This window comes from Populus alba, chromosome 10 (genome assembly GCF_005239225.2).
Source record: "Populus alba chromosome 10, ASM523922v2, whole genome shotgun sequence".
Lineage (NCBI taxonomy): Eukaryota > Viridiplantae > Streptophyta > Magnoliopsida > Malpighiales > Salicaceae > Populus > Populus alba.
In genome coordinates, this window is record NC_133293.1 from 16,599,199 (window position 1) to 16,616,694 (window position 17,496).

A 17,496-nucleotide genomic window follows, 5' to 3' on the forward strand; every position below is an offset into this window, starting at 1 on the left:
AAATTAAAAAAAATAAAAAAATAAAAGTCAAATTAAAAAAAATAAAATAACATAAATTTTGATTGGATGATAAAACTAAAAGCCAATAAAACTTTAACAAATTAACTAGTGAATTTTTTTTAAAAAATAAAGACTGAAAAAAAAAATAACAATTAAGAAATTATAATTAAAGAATTAACAAACAAAATTTTTTTTTATAAAAAATAAAAATAACAAAAAATAAAGAGGATAATCATATATTTGTTTTAGAAAAAAGAAAGAAAGAAAGAAAGAAAAATAATCACCAACAAGAATTCGACGATCATATACCGTTACACGCCACACCAGCTGAAAAAAGTAATGATGGCGCTTCCAATAAAAACAGTGGCAGCAAGCATGGCTCCTGTCTTTTCGTCCGAAAAAATGGGAAGGAATCACGGCAACAAAAACACTGCTACCAGTAAAAAGTGTACGGGATTAGACTGCCACAGTTTACATATGTTTTTATGTTATTTTCTTGATTAGAGTTATGGTGTGGGGAGGCAGATTTTGATTGATTTTTTATATCTCATGGACTACGTGGCTTATTCGAGGCCAAGTTTTAATATTTTCCCCTGTTTTTCAACAAGAAAGAGAGAGACAGGAAAGTAGAAGGAGCATATGCACATGCAGAGGAGGGAGCCTGGAAAAAAAGGTGTTCTTCCAAGGGGTTGTCTAGCATGGCAACAACCAATCAACTGGGAAAAAAAATTGATTTGGAGGTTTAGGGTTTGTAATTTGTGTTTTAATTTGGTAACCGGGGTGGAATTTGAGAACTAGAATTTCATTTACTGGCTTGGAAAACAGGAGGAGCAACACGAGAAGCAGTGGCAGGGTCAGTTCTTTCCTATGGTTTTGCAACAGTTATTTTAAAGCACTAATAGTAACTAGGATGATCATGATTCCTTTTTTTTTTTTTTGTGTTTTATGTACAATTCCGTTGATTCCTCATCGTGCTGCATGATCCTAGGAGGTTTTTGAACGTTGTAAAGATCTCTTGCCTTCTCAATTTACTGTATTTTGCTGCACTCTGTTTTTTCTGCATCTGTAATGAGTTTGAGCATAACCAGGAGCAGGTTGCACTGGATACGGAGGATGACAACTCTCCTGATGCAAATATAAGTAAATTCTCATCAAGTTCACAAAAAGAGATTGGTTCTCCTCTAATACCTTAAATGGCTTTCATGTTACTCAGATACAGATGTTGTCCATTGTCTGCAATGACCGGAACTTTGCTTCCCACTTTTAAAGTGCTGGATAGATCTTGGGTTTCTCCCTTCGTTCTATTTTCCAGCTTAATGGGTCTAGAGGAGGGAAACACAAAACTGCATCAATTATTTATAAAAGCCATCCTTTTCCCGTAGTGTACGATGACCTTCATGTGTCTACTGTAGATGTATAATTACACTGGTTGCTGCGGTTGTCGGAGATTAGAAAATAGAACCGAGTTTATAATAATAGTATGCTCCGCCATTATAACAAATTGCACTTCCGTCCCCTCACTGGCCAGGTTCCTGGATACCAGTCAGCTTAGAACCTCATCAAAATTCAAGCTTCAGCATTGCTTCCCAGTGGATTTAAAACAAATTGCACAACTATCATTTTTTGGATCTGTTGCATCTTCGTAATTATGATCAGTTCAACAATCTTTTCCTTGGCCTTTTCTGTTCTTGCTTTGCGAGACTGTTTAGAGTGGAAATCACCACTGAAAAGTTTGTCAGATGTAGGCTGCAAATTTGTTGTCATCGCATTTTTTCACACCAATTCTCCACATTCTTTGACTGCTTAATGGATATGCCATAGTCTCTGTTTTTGCTTTGTCATTCATGCATATTGAGTGTTCAAGCAGCAGATGCAGAGTTCCAGATCAGATGACACACAAAAAATCTAGCTAGCTATAACATGTTGTATACGAGATGATCTCCTGTTATTGAAATAGAAATTCGAATTAATTCTGAACAGCCACCTTTTTTTTCTGTGTTTACGCCTCGGCTTTGCCAAGTATAGCATTAGTCTATTTAGCCTGTCATCGACACACCTAATTTATTTTGTTTTCTATTGCAGAAGCAGTGAAGAGCTAGGCGGCCTGCACAGACAGCACATTTTGCTAATGACTGTGTAAATAGATGCAACTCTTGGGATGCTTCTGGATTATATCTACCAGGCAAGCTTCTGAAGAACTAGGATACCAGTAGTTTGCTTAGAATCAGTGCAGCCTTTTGATCTTGGTTAATGACCTGTTGACAGAGTTATTGTGACAATTTCTTAAGTTGCTCTACTAACTCAAACTTAACGTTGTGCATATTTAGTATCTAAAAACATTTTCCATAATAAACTTCTCCAGTAACTAACATTTATGAGCCTGCACTTTCTTTTTCTTACGAAAACTGTCACAAAAAAAAAAGTTGAGCGTTTCAAATCCGATCCCAGCGCAGCGTCGGCAACAGAACTAGTCAGAAAGAAACTACAAGAGTATTTAGGATCGTTTTTGCAGTTTCTCAACCTTGGAGCGTTAATTAACTAAATAGCCTACACAACTCAACCCACCGAAGCTGTTGTTGAAGCAGTATCAGCATTATGAATCCTTTAATTCATCTCCAACTTCGTGTATCATTGACAGATTTCAAGATTTCGTTGTTAATGCAAACCAGTTCTTCATTCCACCACCTATTTGCCAAAACGATTCATGAAATTGGGGCGGAATTAAATCATTAGAAATGAACAAATGGGAATTCATTAAATAATAAATTAATATGGTGCCTAATTTTTACACAGTCGTGGAGACTTAAATGAAGTTATAAGCACATTTAAAGCTAAAGCCGTGTGAAGCTTATCTTCACAACTCACAAGATTTGTAATGAATGAGGGTGTGTTCTTAAAGTTGTAACTAGGAGGAGCGGGTAACTGGGTTTATTTCTTTTACATTTTGGCAGATGTTTGCTTGCAACTTCGAACCATTAATTAATTTGAAGCTGTAACATTTACTTTCTTCTTTTGTTGTTGAACCACCAAAACTGAAACTGGATTAGAAATATATTCAGATGCAAGCAGGTCACCCATTGGCCCAAGCTCTGGAAAATCAATCCATTCTGCAGAGAGGCCTGCTAAAGCTTGAGGCTCATTTTCATGTTGACGCCCTACCATGATAAGGTCACGATCCTCTACAATTGATTGAAGTACCTCAGATGTATCAGATCCATCTCTCACTGTCTCCTCTATGTAATCGATGTTCGTATGCCCTGACATTTCTGCTTTCACTTTTCTTAAAAAGTCATCATTGACCATATTCTCCCAATTATGGACATCGTCATTGTGTGCGACGAGATGCATGATTGTTAGATGAACTCTGGGGCTTCTTGCCATCCTTAAGGCATAAGATATTGCCTCCCTGTCATCTGAGCCTCCAACGAACAGGGCGGCCACACGGTAAGTTGCTGACGTGGAAAAAATAGAAGACAACCCCTGTGCTCTTTTACGATCAATGAGGGTTCCTACAGAACAAGGGGCATTTTTCAATACGTTGATGTTCAAATTCCTCAAATCAGTATTGCTTGAAACCATTTTGCCTTTGCTATTCCATTTCTTATGAAATGGAATTATTACTAGGGAACAATCCTTGTCGAAAGACAGCCAGCAAATGTCTTCGTGCATCTGTTTAAATGGTGATATTGCAGTGAACACATGCATCTGGACGAACTTATTGTGTTGCGTCTTGAAGTACTTGAAGATGTCAATGATGGGTTGCGAGCGGGATCCCTCAGAATAAGAGATTTTTTGTCCTAATTGGTGGTTGATTAGAACAGGGATAAAGCTGCTAACAAGTTCCTCCAGGCAGAGTCCATAAATGGACAAGGGATTCTGTTTTGTAGGATTAGAATATTCTAGGAGTGTTACTGCTGCCACGGCGTCTTCCTCTCTATGCGCACATACCAGTATCTGGAGCTCTGCATCATTTGAAACATGCTCGATCGTTTTTTGCTTGTAGCTTACGTAGTGCTCTGCAGGATGGTAGAGAGTCTTGACAAGAAGTGGCTGGAAGGCTTGTAACAGAAATAGTAACAAAATCCCACTGGTACTTTGAATTTCCTGAAGGGGAGAGAGAGAGATTTAGTAGAATGAGAGAAAAAAACCCTTCAAGCTAATCATCTTTTTCATAGCAAGGAATGCACATGGAGTAATTAGGTGCTTCTTTCACGACCAGAATTTCTCAGGTATTTAGATACTAATCAATAGGAAGTAGAGAGAAAGCATTCTTTTATACCTTAAGTGGATTGAAGCTGATAAAAGTTCCCACCTCGTAATGGCCTTTGGCATTCAAGATGACTGTAAGCGCAGCAGCATGTCTTAAAGGTAACTTGTAAAAGTACACACCTAGAAAAGTTACCGCCAGCTTAATTGCGAATCCAATCAATGAGATCTTGAAGGCGACCAGAGTGTGGAATTCCGAGATGAATTGATGTAAATCAATTTTGGAGGCACAGAACATTGTCATGAGTGGGAGAAGAAATCCTGAAGCAGCTGTATTAAACTTCTGTACCAGGATTTCAGCTAATGGAGACCTTGCAGGCACTATCAAGCCAAGTATTAAAGGGCCGAACACGTAATTCAGCCCTACACAATCTCCACTTGATGCTAAAAGAAACACGCAGGCCATGGTAATGGTAGCATAAATTTCCTTCAAAGGCTGACCTTGCGGTGTTATTCTAATGAACGTGAATATCATCTGCCTCAAGACGATCACAATAAACAAAATGTACGCCAAGGATAAAATAACCATCTGAACTCCAACACGAATCGATGTAGTTCTCAAACCCCTTCCAAAACCATTCGTGATATTATATACCAGGCTCATCAACTTGTAATGCATTGATGATGCTAGAGCAAGGCGTCCGAGCTGTGAATTTATAATCTGAAGCTGCATTAAAATGTAACAGACTCCAACGAATTCGGTCTGGATCATTGATTCAAAATACATATTCCCAGTGAAAATCATTCCACCCTTGATTCCGATGGTTAAGCCATTATCCTTGGGGAAATAGATAGCAACACAGCTTGCCATTATGAAACTGGTTGCAAAGACGAACGACCCTAAAGAAAAAGCTTTTCTTCCTGTTTTCCATATCAAGGTCGTGTCCATTTGTACTCCAGCAAAGAAAACGAAGAGAATGTAACCAATCTTTGATAATGAACTAAGGACTTGATTGGGAATGCTTGTATGGAACAAGTCATCTGATGTCCTGCCAAAGTAATATCCCATTACAGTCGGTCCCACTGCTATACCTGCCTAGAAGACATTAAGAGAGAGACAATCATTGATTCGGCTAGCATAATATTTGAGATCTTTTTGATTACTGAGTTTTCGAAATGGAAAGAAAGACGAGCAGATTAACGGGCATTTTGATTTGTTAAGCTACCATCTATGTCCTGTGGAGAATTACAACCATGTCAAGCTACTGGGAAAAAAATAATAATCTGTAAACCAGCATATATTACCAGGACATCCGAGGTGAAACGTGAAAAATGAAATCGTTTGAGGAAAAAGTGAAATGAGCCGGCGAGGAAGAACATCGCAAGTAACTCGAAATGGAAACGAACCAACGAATGTTGTAGAATACTTTCCCCAGGTTTTACACTCCACAATCCTTCCGAGAATACTTTAACATTCTCGTAGCATTTTCCACTTACATTCACGATGTCTTCTGGGGTGTCCATAGATGAAACCCTTCTTGATTTCTTGCTGGTTTTCTCTCCTTAGATACCAACTTTGACCTAAGAAAAATGGAGAGATTGAAGATATGACCCAACAACAATATTATGACGACATGAAAACGGTTCATGGAAAACTCTTGTCAGCCATTATTAATTTGTTGGCATCTACTATTTTGGCTTTCTTTGGTGTATCCAGCTCATGATTACCCCATTTAGAAATTAAATGAGAAAACACCGTCATTCAAGTCAATATCTCCGTTTGTGCTAGTTTCAAGATGATCACAAGTTGGATTCGGCTGACAACAAGACCAATGAATTTCGTTAATTAGTATTAGCTGTAAGGCTTCCCAGCCATCTCTCTGCTGGGTTTAGAGCTATAAATAGCGACTAAATGGCTATTTAATCCATCATAAATAGCGGCTAAATGGCTTGAAGAAAACAAGCAAGGAGATGAGAATATTGTCAGGTTGATTTTTTGGTATATGCTGGCAACGCAAGTATATTCCGCCACCGTTCATTTCCCCTTTCAGTTTCCATTCCTATGTTTTTTGGCTTGCTTCACCTTTTGAACTGGTGTACAAAATGGATTTTAAACATTCGAATCTGTACACAGATTGACAATCTTCAGAAGCGACACAACAAACATTTCTGGTGAGCAAAAGTTATCATCAAGCAATAACTGTTGACAAAATTGGCTTGAATAACACAAAACTGGCAGCGACATGTTGCTGAACCCCATCCACTGTCCAAAGCAATAACTGTTGATGAGGCCAAAACTACTCCAAGCAACCCAACTGAGAGGCATCGGGGCCTTCAGCGCATTGAATGTGCCTAAGAATTTCCCAGCCTGAAAACTTCTGCTCACCAATTAGCCAACACGCCCTGTCCGCTACAGGGCTGAGATTGGCTTCAACAAGAAAAGTGTCAAAATCGCTGCTTGTTGACTTTTAGCAGCAAAACAACAAACTTCTTTTCTCAACTCCATAGTCAAAGTAGCAGACAGAAATTGCAATTTCAGGGACTACGATTACCATCTGAAGTCCATAAACCTTCGACATCAATGGACCGGTGTGTGTGTTCAGAGGCTGGTATTGCAATGTGTCATTATCGGTGGAGGGGTGCGGGATATATGTCCAGTGGTTGATATCGCAACTTGTCATTGTGTGGCAACGGTCCCTCCTAAAGAATTCAACAAAACAAAAGCTGATGACCAATGGTTGGAGTTTGAATTCAGTGCAAGGCAAAGAGGAGTATAGATTTGTTGTGTTTAGAGGAAATGTAACAACATAAATCAAGGGGAAATGCCATTTAGAAGAAACCAACATGGAGAAGCAATACACTACCGTAAAACTCTAGAGACATAACAAAAATTTATCCATCTGTGTGATTGGGTGCACCTTGATAAAAAATAATGGTGCAGGTTGAGCAAATAATTTAACTAGCTGAAATTACATTAAATTTTTACCTTCCAGGAGTAATAATTCAAATGTGATTAACAGCAGTTCTATTTTTTAAATGCAAAAACTGTTTAGAAAATGATAACGCAGATGATAGCTCAAAGTTTATCTTAGATCTCGATATAAAAAAGAAAGAGGAAAAACAGTGCCTGACACTGCATTTTAAAACAGTACCTCATCTAAGTTTATCTGGAATGGCTTTACAAAATCCTCGAACATTGTTGGAGAGAGCTCCTTCATTAGATCCTCAACTTCCTATTAAAAAAGAACAACGGAGAATAGTCAGAAAGGGGCATAAATCCTCAGTTCATTGTGAAATATCCAAGGATAATTGGGATGCAAACTGTTAAAAATTGAAGGATAAGTTTTGAAAGCCCATGGACTATAGTCATGGCCTTCATATCATCATAAGCCACGAAAGAATTCGAATATTTTACCATTTAAAATAAGATTTCCAGAGTTATAAACATGTATCAGAAAGCAAGAACAGAACTCACAATTTGGAAGCAATACATTCAAACAATAGTGAAAGAAAATGCTGTAAAACCCATTTTAGTTAAAGACTAACGTAAACATTGTGTAAGATATAGCATACCAATCCAGTTATCCTTGACTTCTCCAATAGTTCCTTGGTAATCACATCCAGTATATGCCTGTTGTTCCTCAATCCTTCCATCGCAAGTTCTTCGGTCTCTTCAACATACTACCACAGTAACACCAATATCAAAACTCACTGTTTTGCTAAATAATTTTATATAGCTAGCAAAATATTACAAGAAAATGTGGATAAATGTTCAAGATGTCTTGCTAACTAAAGTGATATACTCTTTGATTTGATCACATGAACTACCATCATAAAGAGTCGTGTGTTTAGTTATAGTAAGCACATTTATCTTCAGTTAGACTCGCATGATCACCATTAAATTAAAGGGTTAATTAAATGAAAGCTTGAGAGATTGCCACTCTCTCTCTCTCTCTCTGTGTTTCTTTTTTTTTTTCCCCTGTAACAGCATATATTATTGCACGCATGTTGGCAAGGCCACAGTTAAACATGACCTGCCAGGTTTCTAAAGGTCATACAGAAAACAGCACAATATCTCTGCAGTACAGGAAATTGAGACTTGACCCAGATCCCTTCCCTCACCCCAGCTACTTCCACCCAGAACTTGAAAACTTTTTTTATGTTGTTGTTAAAGAGCATATGACTCTAGTACAAAATGAAGCAAATACTTACCCTTGTCATTTCTCTAGTAAATAGCTCAGATACTTCAAGTGTCATATTGGCAGGAATCACATGAGGATCATCCCACTAACATCATGAAGGAGAATACAAACGAGAATCAGTTGATCAAGATCATTGAGTTAAACAAAATATGAGAATACAGAGAGCATATTTTTAGTCGGAACTCAGTAAAAGTTAAAAGAACATGCCCTGTATTTTATCAGCTCGCCATCTGGATTATCTGGTCTATCCATGAGTCCAACTCTTCTTGTTAAAGCAGTGAGGCCCAGCTTTGCATTTTGAGGGCTGATTGCCATCTCTCTAGCGATCTGTCAAGAAAATGTAGAGTCGAAAGACAACAAACAAAATGCCTACCCTTTACCATAAAATCTTTATCTAAGAGACTTTAGCTATTCTTAATTGCTACCTTATTCCCCTTTACCATAAAATGGGAATAGTGGCAGGCAACTAGGCCCATGAAAGTGCCCGGACAATATTATACTCAAATTACCACATTTACCTTTGTTATCTTTTCAAGATCATCACTTCCTCCATCAGTAATATCCTCACCATACACGAGGCGTTCAGCACAACGTCCACCATGAGCTACCACCATTTGCATCTTCATGTAGCCAAAGGTTGTATATCCTTGGTCAATCATATCTTCTCGTGGGTAGAAAACAGATATTGCAGTTTCCTGCTCGTGTTAGACAAAAATGATGAAAATTAAAGGGAAGGAAATGAGAAATGGTTAGAAAAAAACTGCAGCAGTTGAGTAGCAGCGATCACAAATCCAGCTTGCAAACAGAAATTTCACCTTGCCTCCAGGAAGGAGCTGAGAAAATGCATGCCAATCAAAGCGAGGAAACAAGTGAGATAACACTATATGACCAGCTTCATGTACAGCCAGGAGGCTCTTCTTTTCAAATGAAACCTAATAAGAAAGATTATCAACTCGGAGGTTAGTTTTAAACACAATTATAGACCCCCCTGTCACTTCATGAGAATGAATAAAGACATACATTTTGTTCACATTTCTGCTGTTCTTCCTCTGTAAGAAGTACACCCATGCCCTCAAGCAATTGTTTATCTAACACATCAACGAGGTCTTGCTGGTAGACCTTGGAATGCCCTTTCCTTACCTGCAATAATGATCAGACATTATGTTTTGCATTGCTAGAGAATTCAGCAAGCCTTTCAATCAGTTCAACTTGTATGACTGTTTATGTAATATATATGAAATACAGGATCCTCTAAAGTTAAGATCAGAACTGAAGGAAAAGCTTTCACAACCTCGCTCACTACATTAACTAGCAATGGGCCCAACCCCCATTAAATGGACCTGTTACTTCTCCTCCCTCTCTCACATAGGAACCATTATCTCATGCACTCATCTGCCACGTTCCATTTCTCTTTCTAGAGAACCAGGAAAAAAGGGGGATGAGTCAGGAAAATGAACGATGATATCCAATGAATGGCTAACATGGAGAAACATGATGGACATGCCATGTACTTCTTTAAACCCCTGCTGTGCTGAAGGGTAACATTATAAAACTCTGATAATGCTCTGCACATGGCACTTAGTGTTCAGCAATAAAAATGTCCTAATATATACCATAAAGATAAATGGTAGATAAAGATATGACAGTAGTATCTCCACATGCCACTAAGATTATAAAATGTTTCTGCCAGAGGTTGACCAGGGGAATATTTCCGCTAGTAACTATATTTTTTTGACAAGATTCAGAAACTTACAGACATAATTGCAGCTTCATTGACCAGGTTCCGAATATCTGCTCCCGAGAAGCCAACAGTACGGAACACAAGCTGCAGAGTGAAAAACATAGACACTGACAGTAAGCTAAAAATTAATAGCATGGTATTGAAGAAGGAAAACCTCAAATGTAAAGGGCTACGCATTCCGTTTATTCATAAGAAATTTGGTGAGCATATCATGTGTTGCATCACACACACAAGCCATATGAGACCAAAGAATTGTGAAGAAAAACCGCTCAATTTCCTTTCTATAAGGGAGATTTGTAAATGCAAAAGGTTTTATTTCTTATGGAGAAAATATCAATACATTGGAGACTCACTCCCCTTCCCTGTGAAGATCTCCATACAGTTATACAGTAGAAATCAATTGAGATCTTCAAGCACCGAGCTACCTAAACAAGAGTCTGCCAGTCTGATCTAATCTGAATTCAGGACTAGTATGCCTGTCTTTCAGGAAAAAATGAGGAATAGTCCCAAATCTTGGCAATAAAATGAAAATATTGTGTATCAGGATATATTCAAGATGATAAAGTTTCAACATAAAATGTTGACCATTTTTTCATATTTATTTAGATTCAAATCATGCTGCCAACATCCAAGCACTAGTGCATTGCTTATAGTTCCTCTTGTTTCTTAGACAAAGTTACTCATGCTATTGCATTCTATCATGTCATACACCATAACCAAGAGAAGAATCACTTAGCACTTACCTTCCCAAAGTCCACATCTTCCGCAAGTTGCTTTCCTATACTATGAACACCAAAAATTTGTACTCGTTGCTTTGCATCGGGCAATCCAATGTACAAACGTCTGTCAATACGTCCAGGGCGAACAAACTCCAGGTCCAATTCATCTGGCCTATTGGTAGCACAAATGAATATCACAGCCTGTCTAAGAGAAAACCGATCTACGCCGGTTTTTTCCTTCCTATACAGAACAAAGTGCTCGGTGTGAATATCCCTTCACGAGTAGTTGAGTTCAAAAGAAGACAGAAAAATGATGCAGCTTTACAGTAATGCACAGCCAAGAACAAAAAATTTATTTGATTCCCTTCCTGTTAAGTTAATTTTCCACAATTGCCTTGCATCACTTTTGTACACAAAATATCTACTAGCTCAATTCAAATACTTTCAAAGAAAAGCTGGACTTGGGCACTAATTAAAAACAGCATGTGTTTGAGAAAAATAAAAATCATTGCAATTTGTGTATTTTGGTCACTTTCCTTTCTCAGCTTTATAAATCATGATAGGATATAGTAACTTCAACAAGTTAGTTGTAAATAAAATAATCAAATAACAAGATGAGAAATATATGAAAGTTTTATTCAGAATGTTGTTTTGAGCAAACTTAAAGGGGGGAAATGAAAACATATAAAGGATGCTGAACTAATATACTCACTCCCCATCAAGCTGCGCAATCAGAGCCTCGAATGTTGCCCTTCTTCGTGGATCCTTCCTTGCATGCCTTCCAGCAATGGCATCAATTTCATCCACAAACACAAAACAAGGAGCCTGCATGGAAAATAAATTTTTAAGACCTGTACTCTTCTAGATTGAAAAAATATGCAATTTCCATCTTGACCTAATTCCTACTACTACTGTAAGAAAATAAAACCTCTATCTTGAGAAACGGATAGATATCTAAACTTGGAACCCTAAATTCCATCTTAAACAAAATACCCTCAATCAGTAAACTAGAGAACCACCGGTGTGAAGCAGTACCGGGAAGCTAAAATAGCAGGAAGCATATTTAACTCATTTTGACTTGTTTAAAAAAAAAGTTTAAAAAGATATTAGAGAAAATGAAGGCACTGGCAGGAATTCTGTGACTCGTATATGACAGTTATCCACCTACAACATTCTCCATACAACATCAATAGAATAGCCCCTTGTCACCTACAATGCAAAGCACAGTTTAAATCTTACTATGATGATTACATGCAAATAAATTACAAGTGAAAAGGAATACCCAAGTCCATTTAGCTGTTGGATAATGAAAAATAATCAATCTAAAACTTTGAACTTTGGGAGCACGCATTCAGACTAGGACATATCAATTCCAAACAGATTAATGCCTAAAGTAAACTGCAGGAAGCATCCAGAACAAACAAAAGAATTGAAAACTTGTACATAGACAGCAGTTAGCCAGTTACTAATGCCCGTCCTTGGATAGGGCAGAGCATTAAGGTATTTAAATTATTTTTCACAGTTACAGTGAGTGTGATGGCTTTAGATATATATAAAGATCATAAAACACTACAGGATGATCTAAAAAATTCCTTTCACTCATCATATTGCATTGGAAAGTTATAACAGGAGGGAGCTTACATTTCTCCTAGCAATAGAAAACATCTCATTGATCCTAGCAGCTCCACTTTTCTCACTATCTGTAAACTCTGCACCGGAAGCAAAAACAAAAGGCAATCCACTTTCCTTGGCAAGTGTCCGAGCAAAAAGTGTCTTTCCTGTTCCAGGAGGTCCCGAGAGAAGGACACCCTGTTACATACATAACCACTATGCACTTCATGTTTTATCATAACTTTAAAGATTTAGTGCACAGCAGCAAGAAACTCGAAATTTTTACTAAAAAATAATAGTTACCCGAACAAACTTCACCCCTCTTTCATAGTATTGCATGGGATTGCCCATGTAGATCATTATCTCATCAAGAAGGTCCCAGACATCGCCCCCAAGTACCACTTCTTTATACATTGTTTTGGTTTCACCAACATCTCCAACTGGCTGGATGAGTCCAAGACAATGATGCTTTGAGGGAAAATACACACAGGAAGAAAATGAAACACACAAAGGGAGAAACTAAATCAATACCAGGATAAAATTTTCCGCGTATGCCATATCAAAAAGTTGATTGTACTTTTTGTAAAGAAAACGCTTAGAAGTTATATGTAATAGCATAGCGGCCTCCCTTATGAGCCACAGGATCAGTAATCCAGGCATCAATGCAATCAGAACTTTCAGAAAGTAATGTATCTGCCTTTTCTGAAGGAGATCTACTTCTACGCCAGAACCTGAGATAACCTCAAACAAGTATGGATCGAGGGGAATATCCACCTATCAAATGCAAATAAAAAGTATCAAAATAAGCCAAGAAGGAATGTGGTTCAGATTCACAGTTGCACAAAGAAACCCCAAACTTACAACATATTCTAGTGGAAAACCTTCTTTCATAGTTACATAAAGTCTTTTCAGGTCCTCTGTGAAGACAACAGCAGCAACCTGTAAGAAAATAACCCACGGAATTAGAAAATGTATGCATGTCTTTATATTAGAATTCTACATGTTTCCATTCCACTGCAATTTATTGCTTGGGTAGCACCAGTTTTAAGTATTTTATGTATAACATCATTCAAACTGGTTATATCAATGTCTTTCTTTTCCCATGAAAGAAGAAAATTTATTAATGATTAATGAATGAAAAAGAATAAAATTAGAGGGTGATGCATTCACTCTCCAAATGCCAATCCCACTGAAAGTTCAAGGAACCTGTCAGAAAAATCTAGATGTAGAGCACCATAAAGAAACCAATGAAAATCATTACCCCCAAAGTATCTAATTAGACAAATTGTTTTTCAAAAATCCTAAACCATCTAACATTGAAGTTAATCAAAAAGCTACGTATCAGATTAGCTGAGAAAAAAAAAAGTCACCCCAAGTTAAAGAATAAATTCAGCCATTACAGGCTACTAAAAACAGAAGAAGGGAAAGTTTTCTGTTTTTGGGCACACGTGGGTGTACACTGTATGCACTCAACAGTTAAATACTTGAGAAATCCAACTCTAACAAAACTCCACATAAACCTAGGTTCCATTTAAAGAAATTGAGAGCCATGCAACTTTGAACACCACATCACGGAGAATAACACTTGCCTCGGAGGAATCAAGCTTCTGAAGAAAATAAGTGTATGGAAGTTTAGGACGGTAGCGCCACCATCTCTTAGATATCCATAAAGCCCTGGCTCCTTGCGTGTCTGTAACCTTTTCCACCACATCCTTGCGAAGGCTGTTTTCAACTTCTTTCATGTCAAACTCAACCACATATTTGGCATTTGAGGAATCTAATTGCTCAGCAAATTTCTCCTTTTTGAGAACCTCCTTCCATATATGAAGCCTCTCACGCCACGTTCCTTTACTATCCTGAACTTCGCCTGATAAGAACACATGAAAAAACATGCAAGCATGATCACAAAATTAAACCCAAGTCTCAGTCATTTCTTTCTTCTTTTTTTTTTTGAAAGAATATCCTCCAATTACTCACTACAATCACCAAGAGGACAAATGTCACTAGGTTCACTGGTCATCCAGTTCATTTTTGCTTCTATTGCTAAGGGAATAGATTACAGAATAAGTCTATCTAGCTAAAAACAAGTAAAAGAAGTCCAAAAACACATGGATAAATAGAATAATTTTTCAAGTTTATTATAAAAACCTGTTTATTATATTTATCATCTAGTATTGGCAACAAAATGCATGTATTTTCCTTATACCTTAAAAAAAAAAGCATGAACCAAAGATATGTTCTCAAAATGGTTTTAAGTGTAAACTTCAGATAGAAGATTCCTTCAGGAAAGAATTTCCCATGCTTAACTAAGCAAGCAATGACACAAAGTTCCAGTGAAAATAAACTAAAAATAACAAAAATTCAGAGGCAAAACCATAATAAACAAAACTGAAGCATCTATCATGTTTATGCATGTCCAAAACCAACAGAATTGCCAACTCACCTAAAATGCCCAAGTCTTCTTTCAAGTTTTTCTTTAGTTCTGCATTTAATCTCACATCTTTGTCAATGATTTGGTTCATATTTTCCTGAGGAGGTTCCTGATCATCTTCCCATGCGTCTTCTCCAACATAGGAAGTGTCCTGAATCAGTGTTCCATCAGGTCCTTCAATGAACTTCTTCATTTTTAGGCCTTTTGGTGTTGTATTTCTCCACATACCCTTTTTAAACCTACATGTAAAAACCAGATACAGGATTATTTATTAATTAAACAAAGAACTTAATTAGCAACTTGATGTTCTATATAGTCCTATTCATCTCTTGTAGATTGCATTTGCAAATAAAAACCAAACTGCTGTACTTTCTAATATTAATAGGAGATGGTTCAGGAATCAAAGCCTCCATATAAGCTTCTGTTAACTCTCTTCTTTCTTGGTCTAGAAAAGGAGCTCGAATGGCAACATATATTCTTTGACAAGCAAACATCACAGCAAAAATATAGAGCAACAAAGCACCAACTCGTTTAGGCTCCCAATTCTTGAAGTCCTGCAAGTAGAAAATGTCCATGTTATAGTTTCAAGAAATTTTCTCATGGAATGACAACAAAGGAAAGGTTGAAAAGGTTCACATTAAGGTTTTATGGGTTTCGGTGCATGAATCGCATTCTTTAGTTCCAATCTTCAAAAATGTTATTTCCTTGTCATTTTCTTCGTGCTTTGAAAAGCATAATATCAAAAAATAAAAAAATACAGGTATTAAAGGTTTTAACTCTTAAAAACACATTTCTGAAATAGTAAGTTTTTAAGCCTCTGTTTTATTCATAACAAATTGTTCTGTCCTTTTCTTCTCCAAAAGAACAAGTATTGGTTCCAGGTTACCTACCCACAGCTAGTCCATGCATATCATTAAAGAACATTGGTTGCTATATCTGTTCAAAACTTCAAACATTCAACAAATTTAGCCTCGTTCTACATAAACAAGTTAAATAATGCTAACACCATGGCCATTTTTTCACCGAGTTCTTCATTCATTAACTTACCTCCGCACACTAAAATTCAAAATCATGTCAGGTTCATCTCATCTCCCAACACCTTCCTGATAAAAATTAAGTAAAGGTGTCTTACCTTCCAACGCTCCCATCTATTCCAATCCATGAAATCAGTTAACAATCCAGTCCTGAACCGAGTCAATGCAGCGTCACCTTTCTTGATATCACCCTTAATGCGCTCCACAAACTCACCAACCTTCACATTACCCCCTTCTACATCAAACCCAGTTTCCTTCTTGACGGACTCACCGAGTTTCAACAAAAACCGCTCCGTCCCCAGGCGAACAGAGCGAGTCAGACTCGACCAAGAAAACCCGTCAGACCCATTTGCATTGGCAGAGGAATAGATTCTAAAGATGGGTTTTTTGCGCGAAATTCGCGGTCTTTGATTTGTGGGTAATTGAAAGAGAATTGGGGGGTTTTGAGCTGTTTGGGTTAGAAGAATTGGAGAGTGGAGAAGTGGATTTTGTTTGTGAGGAAGTGTAAGGTTCATGTTTGGTTTCGGTATGTTACGACATGAGAAATTTTTGAGGTTTTTCGAAGAGGAAACAGAGTGTTGTCGTCTTTTTTTTAGCTGCTGAAGAGAGAGCAGCTGGGCTGTTTTGGGTTTTGGAGGTTTATCTGAAACTGGAAGTAATGTTTGTGTCCAAATATCACTAGTGGTCCCTGTACTTAAAGTATTTAGTCATATAGACGCTTGTGGCGGTAATTGGGTCAAATTGACAGATTGTTCTAATTTAAGGCAGTTCCAGACTTTTGGCCAACTCTACTGTGCAATGATATTATGATAAAGAATGTTTTTTTAAGTGTTATTTTTTATATATTAAAAAAATATTATTTTTTTAAATATATTTTTGATATTAACATACCAAATACAAAAATATATAAATATCATTAGAGAAAAAAAAACATGAGTAATCTATCTTTCATGTAATTGGTCAAATCTTCAACATGTTATTGTATTTTTAATTGTGTTAAATATATACTTGTATAGTATTTAATATTCAATATACTATTCTATCCACTTTATTCAAAATGATAAAATCATATTTGTCATTTTAAAAATATCATTGAGCTTTACAGGAGTATAATTTTGATTTTTTTAAGAAAATAAAATCCTTATTTTTTAAAAAAAATCAATGATAATTCGGATCCGAAACCTCTTATTTCTTAAAACATTTTAAACAATTTTGAAAAATATTTCTATTGTTTTATTATATAACTCAAAGACAGATTTGAAAAGCAAAATATCATTTCATCATTTTGAGTGAAGAAATTTAATCGAAGAGCATATTAAGGAATTAGATACTGTATAGAACTGTAATACATATAATTAAAAATGTAATAATATAATATAAACTTATTCAATTATACAGTTAGCTATTAAAAAAAAAAAAACAGACAATGGACGCACCTGGTATTTTGGTGTGTGTAATGAAAGGAAGGGTTTCTCTTAAAGTGTAGTTGTTCTTAAAGTATTTTTATTTAAAAATATATTAAAATAATATTTTTTTTTTAAATTATTTTTCA

The 17,496-nt window shown here is 36.7% G+C and overlaps 2 protein-coding genes and 1 long non-coding RNA gene across 3 annotated transcripts; 1 reads left to right on the top strand and 2 right to left on the bottom strand.

Annotated features, from left to right (window-relative positions):
* Positions 1-277: 277 nt before the first annotated feature.
* LOC118043068 (uncharacterized) lies at positions 278-2,371 on the top strand. The gene is made up of 2 exons (XR_004686566.2): positions 278-853; positions 2,083-2,371. It is a non-coding gene; the product is annotated as an uncharacterized lncRNA (long non-coding RNA).
* Positions 2,372-2,421: 50 nt separating this feature from the next.
* On the bottom strand, positions 2,422-6,019 carry LOC118043071 (cation/H(+) antiporter 15). The gene is made up of 3 exons (XM_035050888.2): positions 5,512-6,019; positions 4,280-5,302; positions 2,422-4,104 (listed from the first exon to the last, which is right to left on the bottom strand). The coding sequence occupies exons 1-3, from the start codon at positions 5,728-5,730 to the stop codon at positions 2,980-2,982; spliced, it is 2,367 nt and encodes a 788-aa protein (XP_034906779.1). The 5' UTR covers positions 5,731-6,019; the 3' UTR covers positions 2,422-2,979.
* A 271-nt stretch (positions 6,020-6,290) lies between these two features.
* LOC118043070 (ATP-dependent zinc metalloprotease FTSH 12, chloroplastic) lies at positions 6,291-16,601 on the bottom strand. Its single transcript, XM_035050887.2, has 19 exons — positions 16,043-16,601; positions 15,280-15,464; positions 14,923-15,149; positions 14,069-14,346; positions 13,341-13,418; positions 13,011-13,253; positions 12,783-12,923; positions 12,510-12,677; positions 11,581-11,693; positions 10,893-11,109; positions 10,162-10,233; positions 9,429-9,548; positions 9,224-9,340; positions 8,927-9,103; positions 8,616-8,735; positions 8,419-8,493; positions 7,780-7,887; positions 7,359-7,439; positions 6,291-6,906 (listed from the first exon to the last, which is right to left on the bottom strand). The coding sequence occupies exons 1-19, from the start codon at positions 16,457-16,459 to the stop codon at positions 6,832-6,834; spliced, it is 3,012 nt and encodes a 1,003-aa protein (XP_034906778.1). The 5' UTR covers positions 16,460-16,601; the 3' UTR covers positions 6,291-6,831.
* Positions 16,602-17,496: the final 895 nt, after the last annotated feature.

Bases quoted from the DNA above. Each gene is read 5' to 3' on its own strand.
- LOC118043071 (XM_035050888.2), bottom strand. From the start codon at position 5,730: ATGGACACCCCAGAAGACATCGTGAATGTAAGTGGAAAATGCTACGAG. The intron at 5,303-5,511 runs GTAATATATGCT...AATGTCTTCTAG, and splicing joins GTTTCACCTCGGATGTCCTG to GCAGGTATAGCAGTGGGACC. The intron at 4,105-4,279 runs GTATAAAAGAAT...TCTCCCCTTCAG, and splicing joins TCAGCTTCAATCCACTTAAG to GAAATTCAAAGTACCAGTGG.
- LOC118043070 (XM_035050887.2), bottom strand. From the start codon at position 16,459: ATGAACCTTACACTTCCTCACAAACAAAATCCACTTCTCCACTCTCCA. The intron at 12,678-12,782 runs GTAACTATTATT...TGTATGTAACAG, and splicing joins GAGGGGTGAAGTTTGTTCGG to GGTGTCCTTCTCTCGGGACC. The intron at 9,549-10,161 runs GTAAGTTTCTGA...TCATTATTGCAG, and splicing joins ATGAAGCTGCAATTATGTCT to GTAAGGAAAGGGCATTCCAA.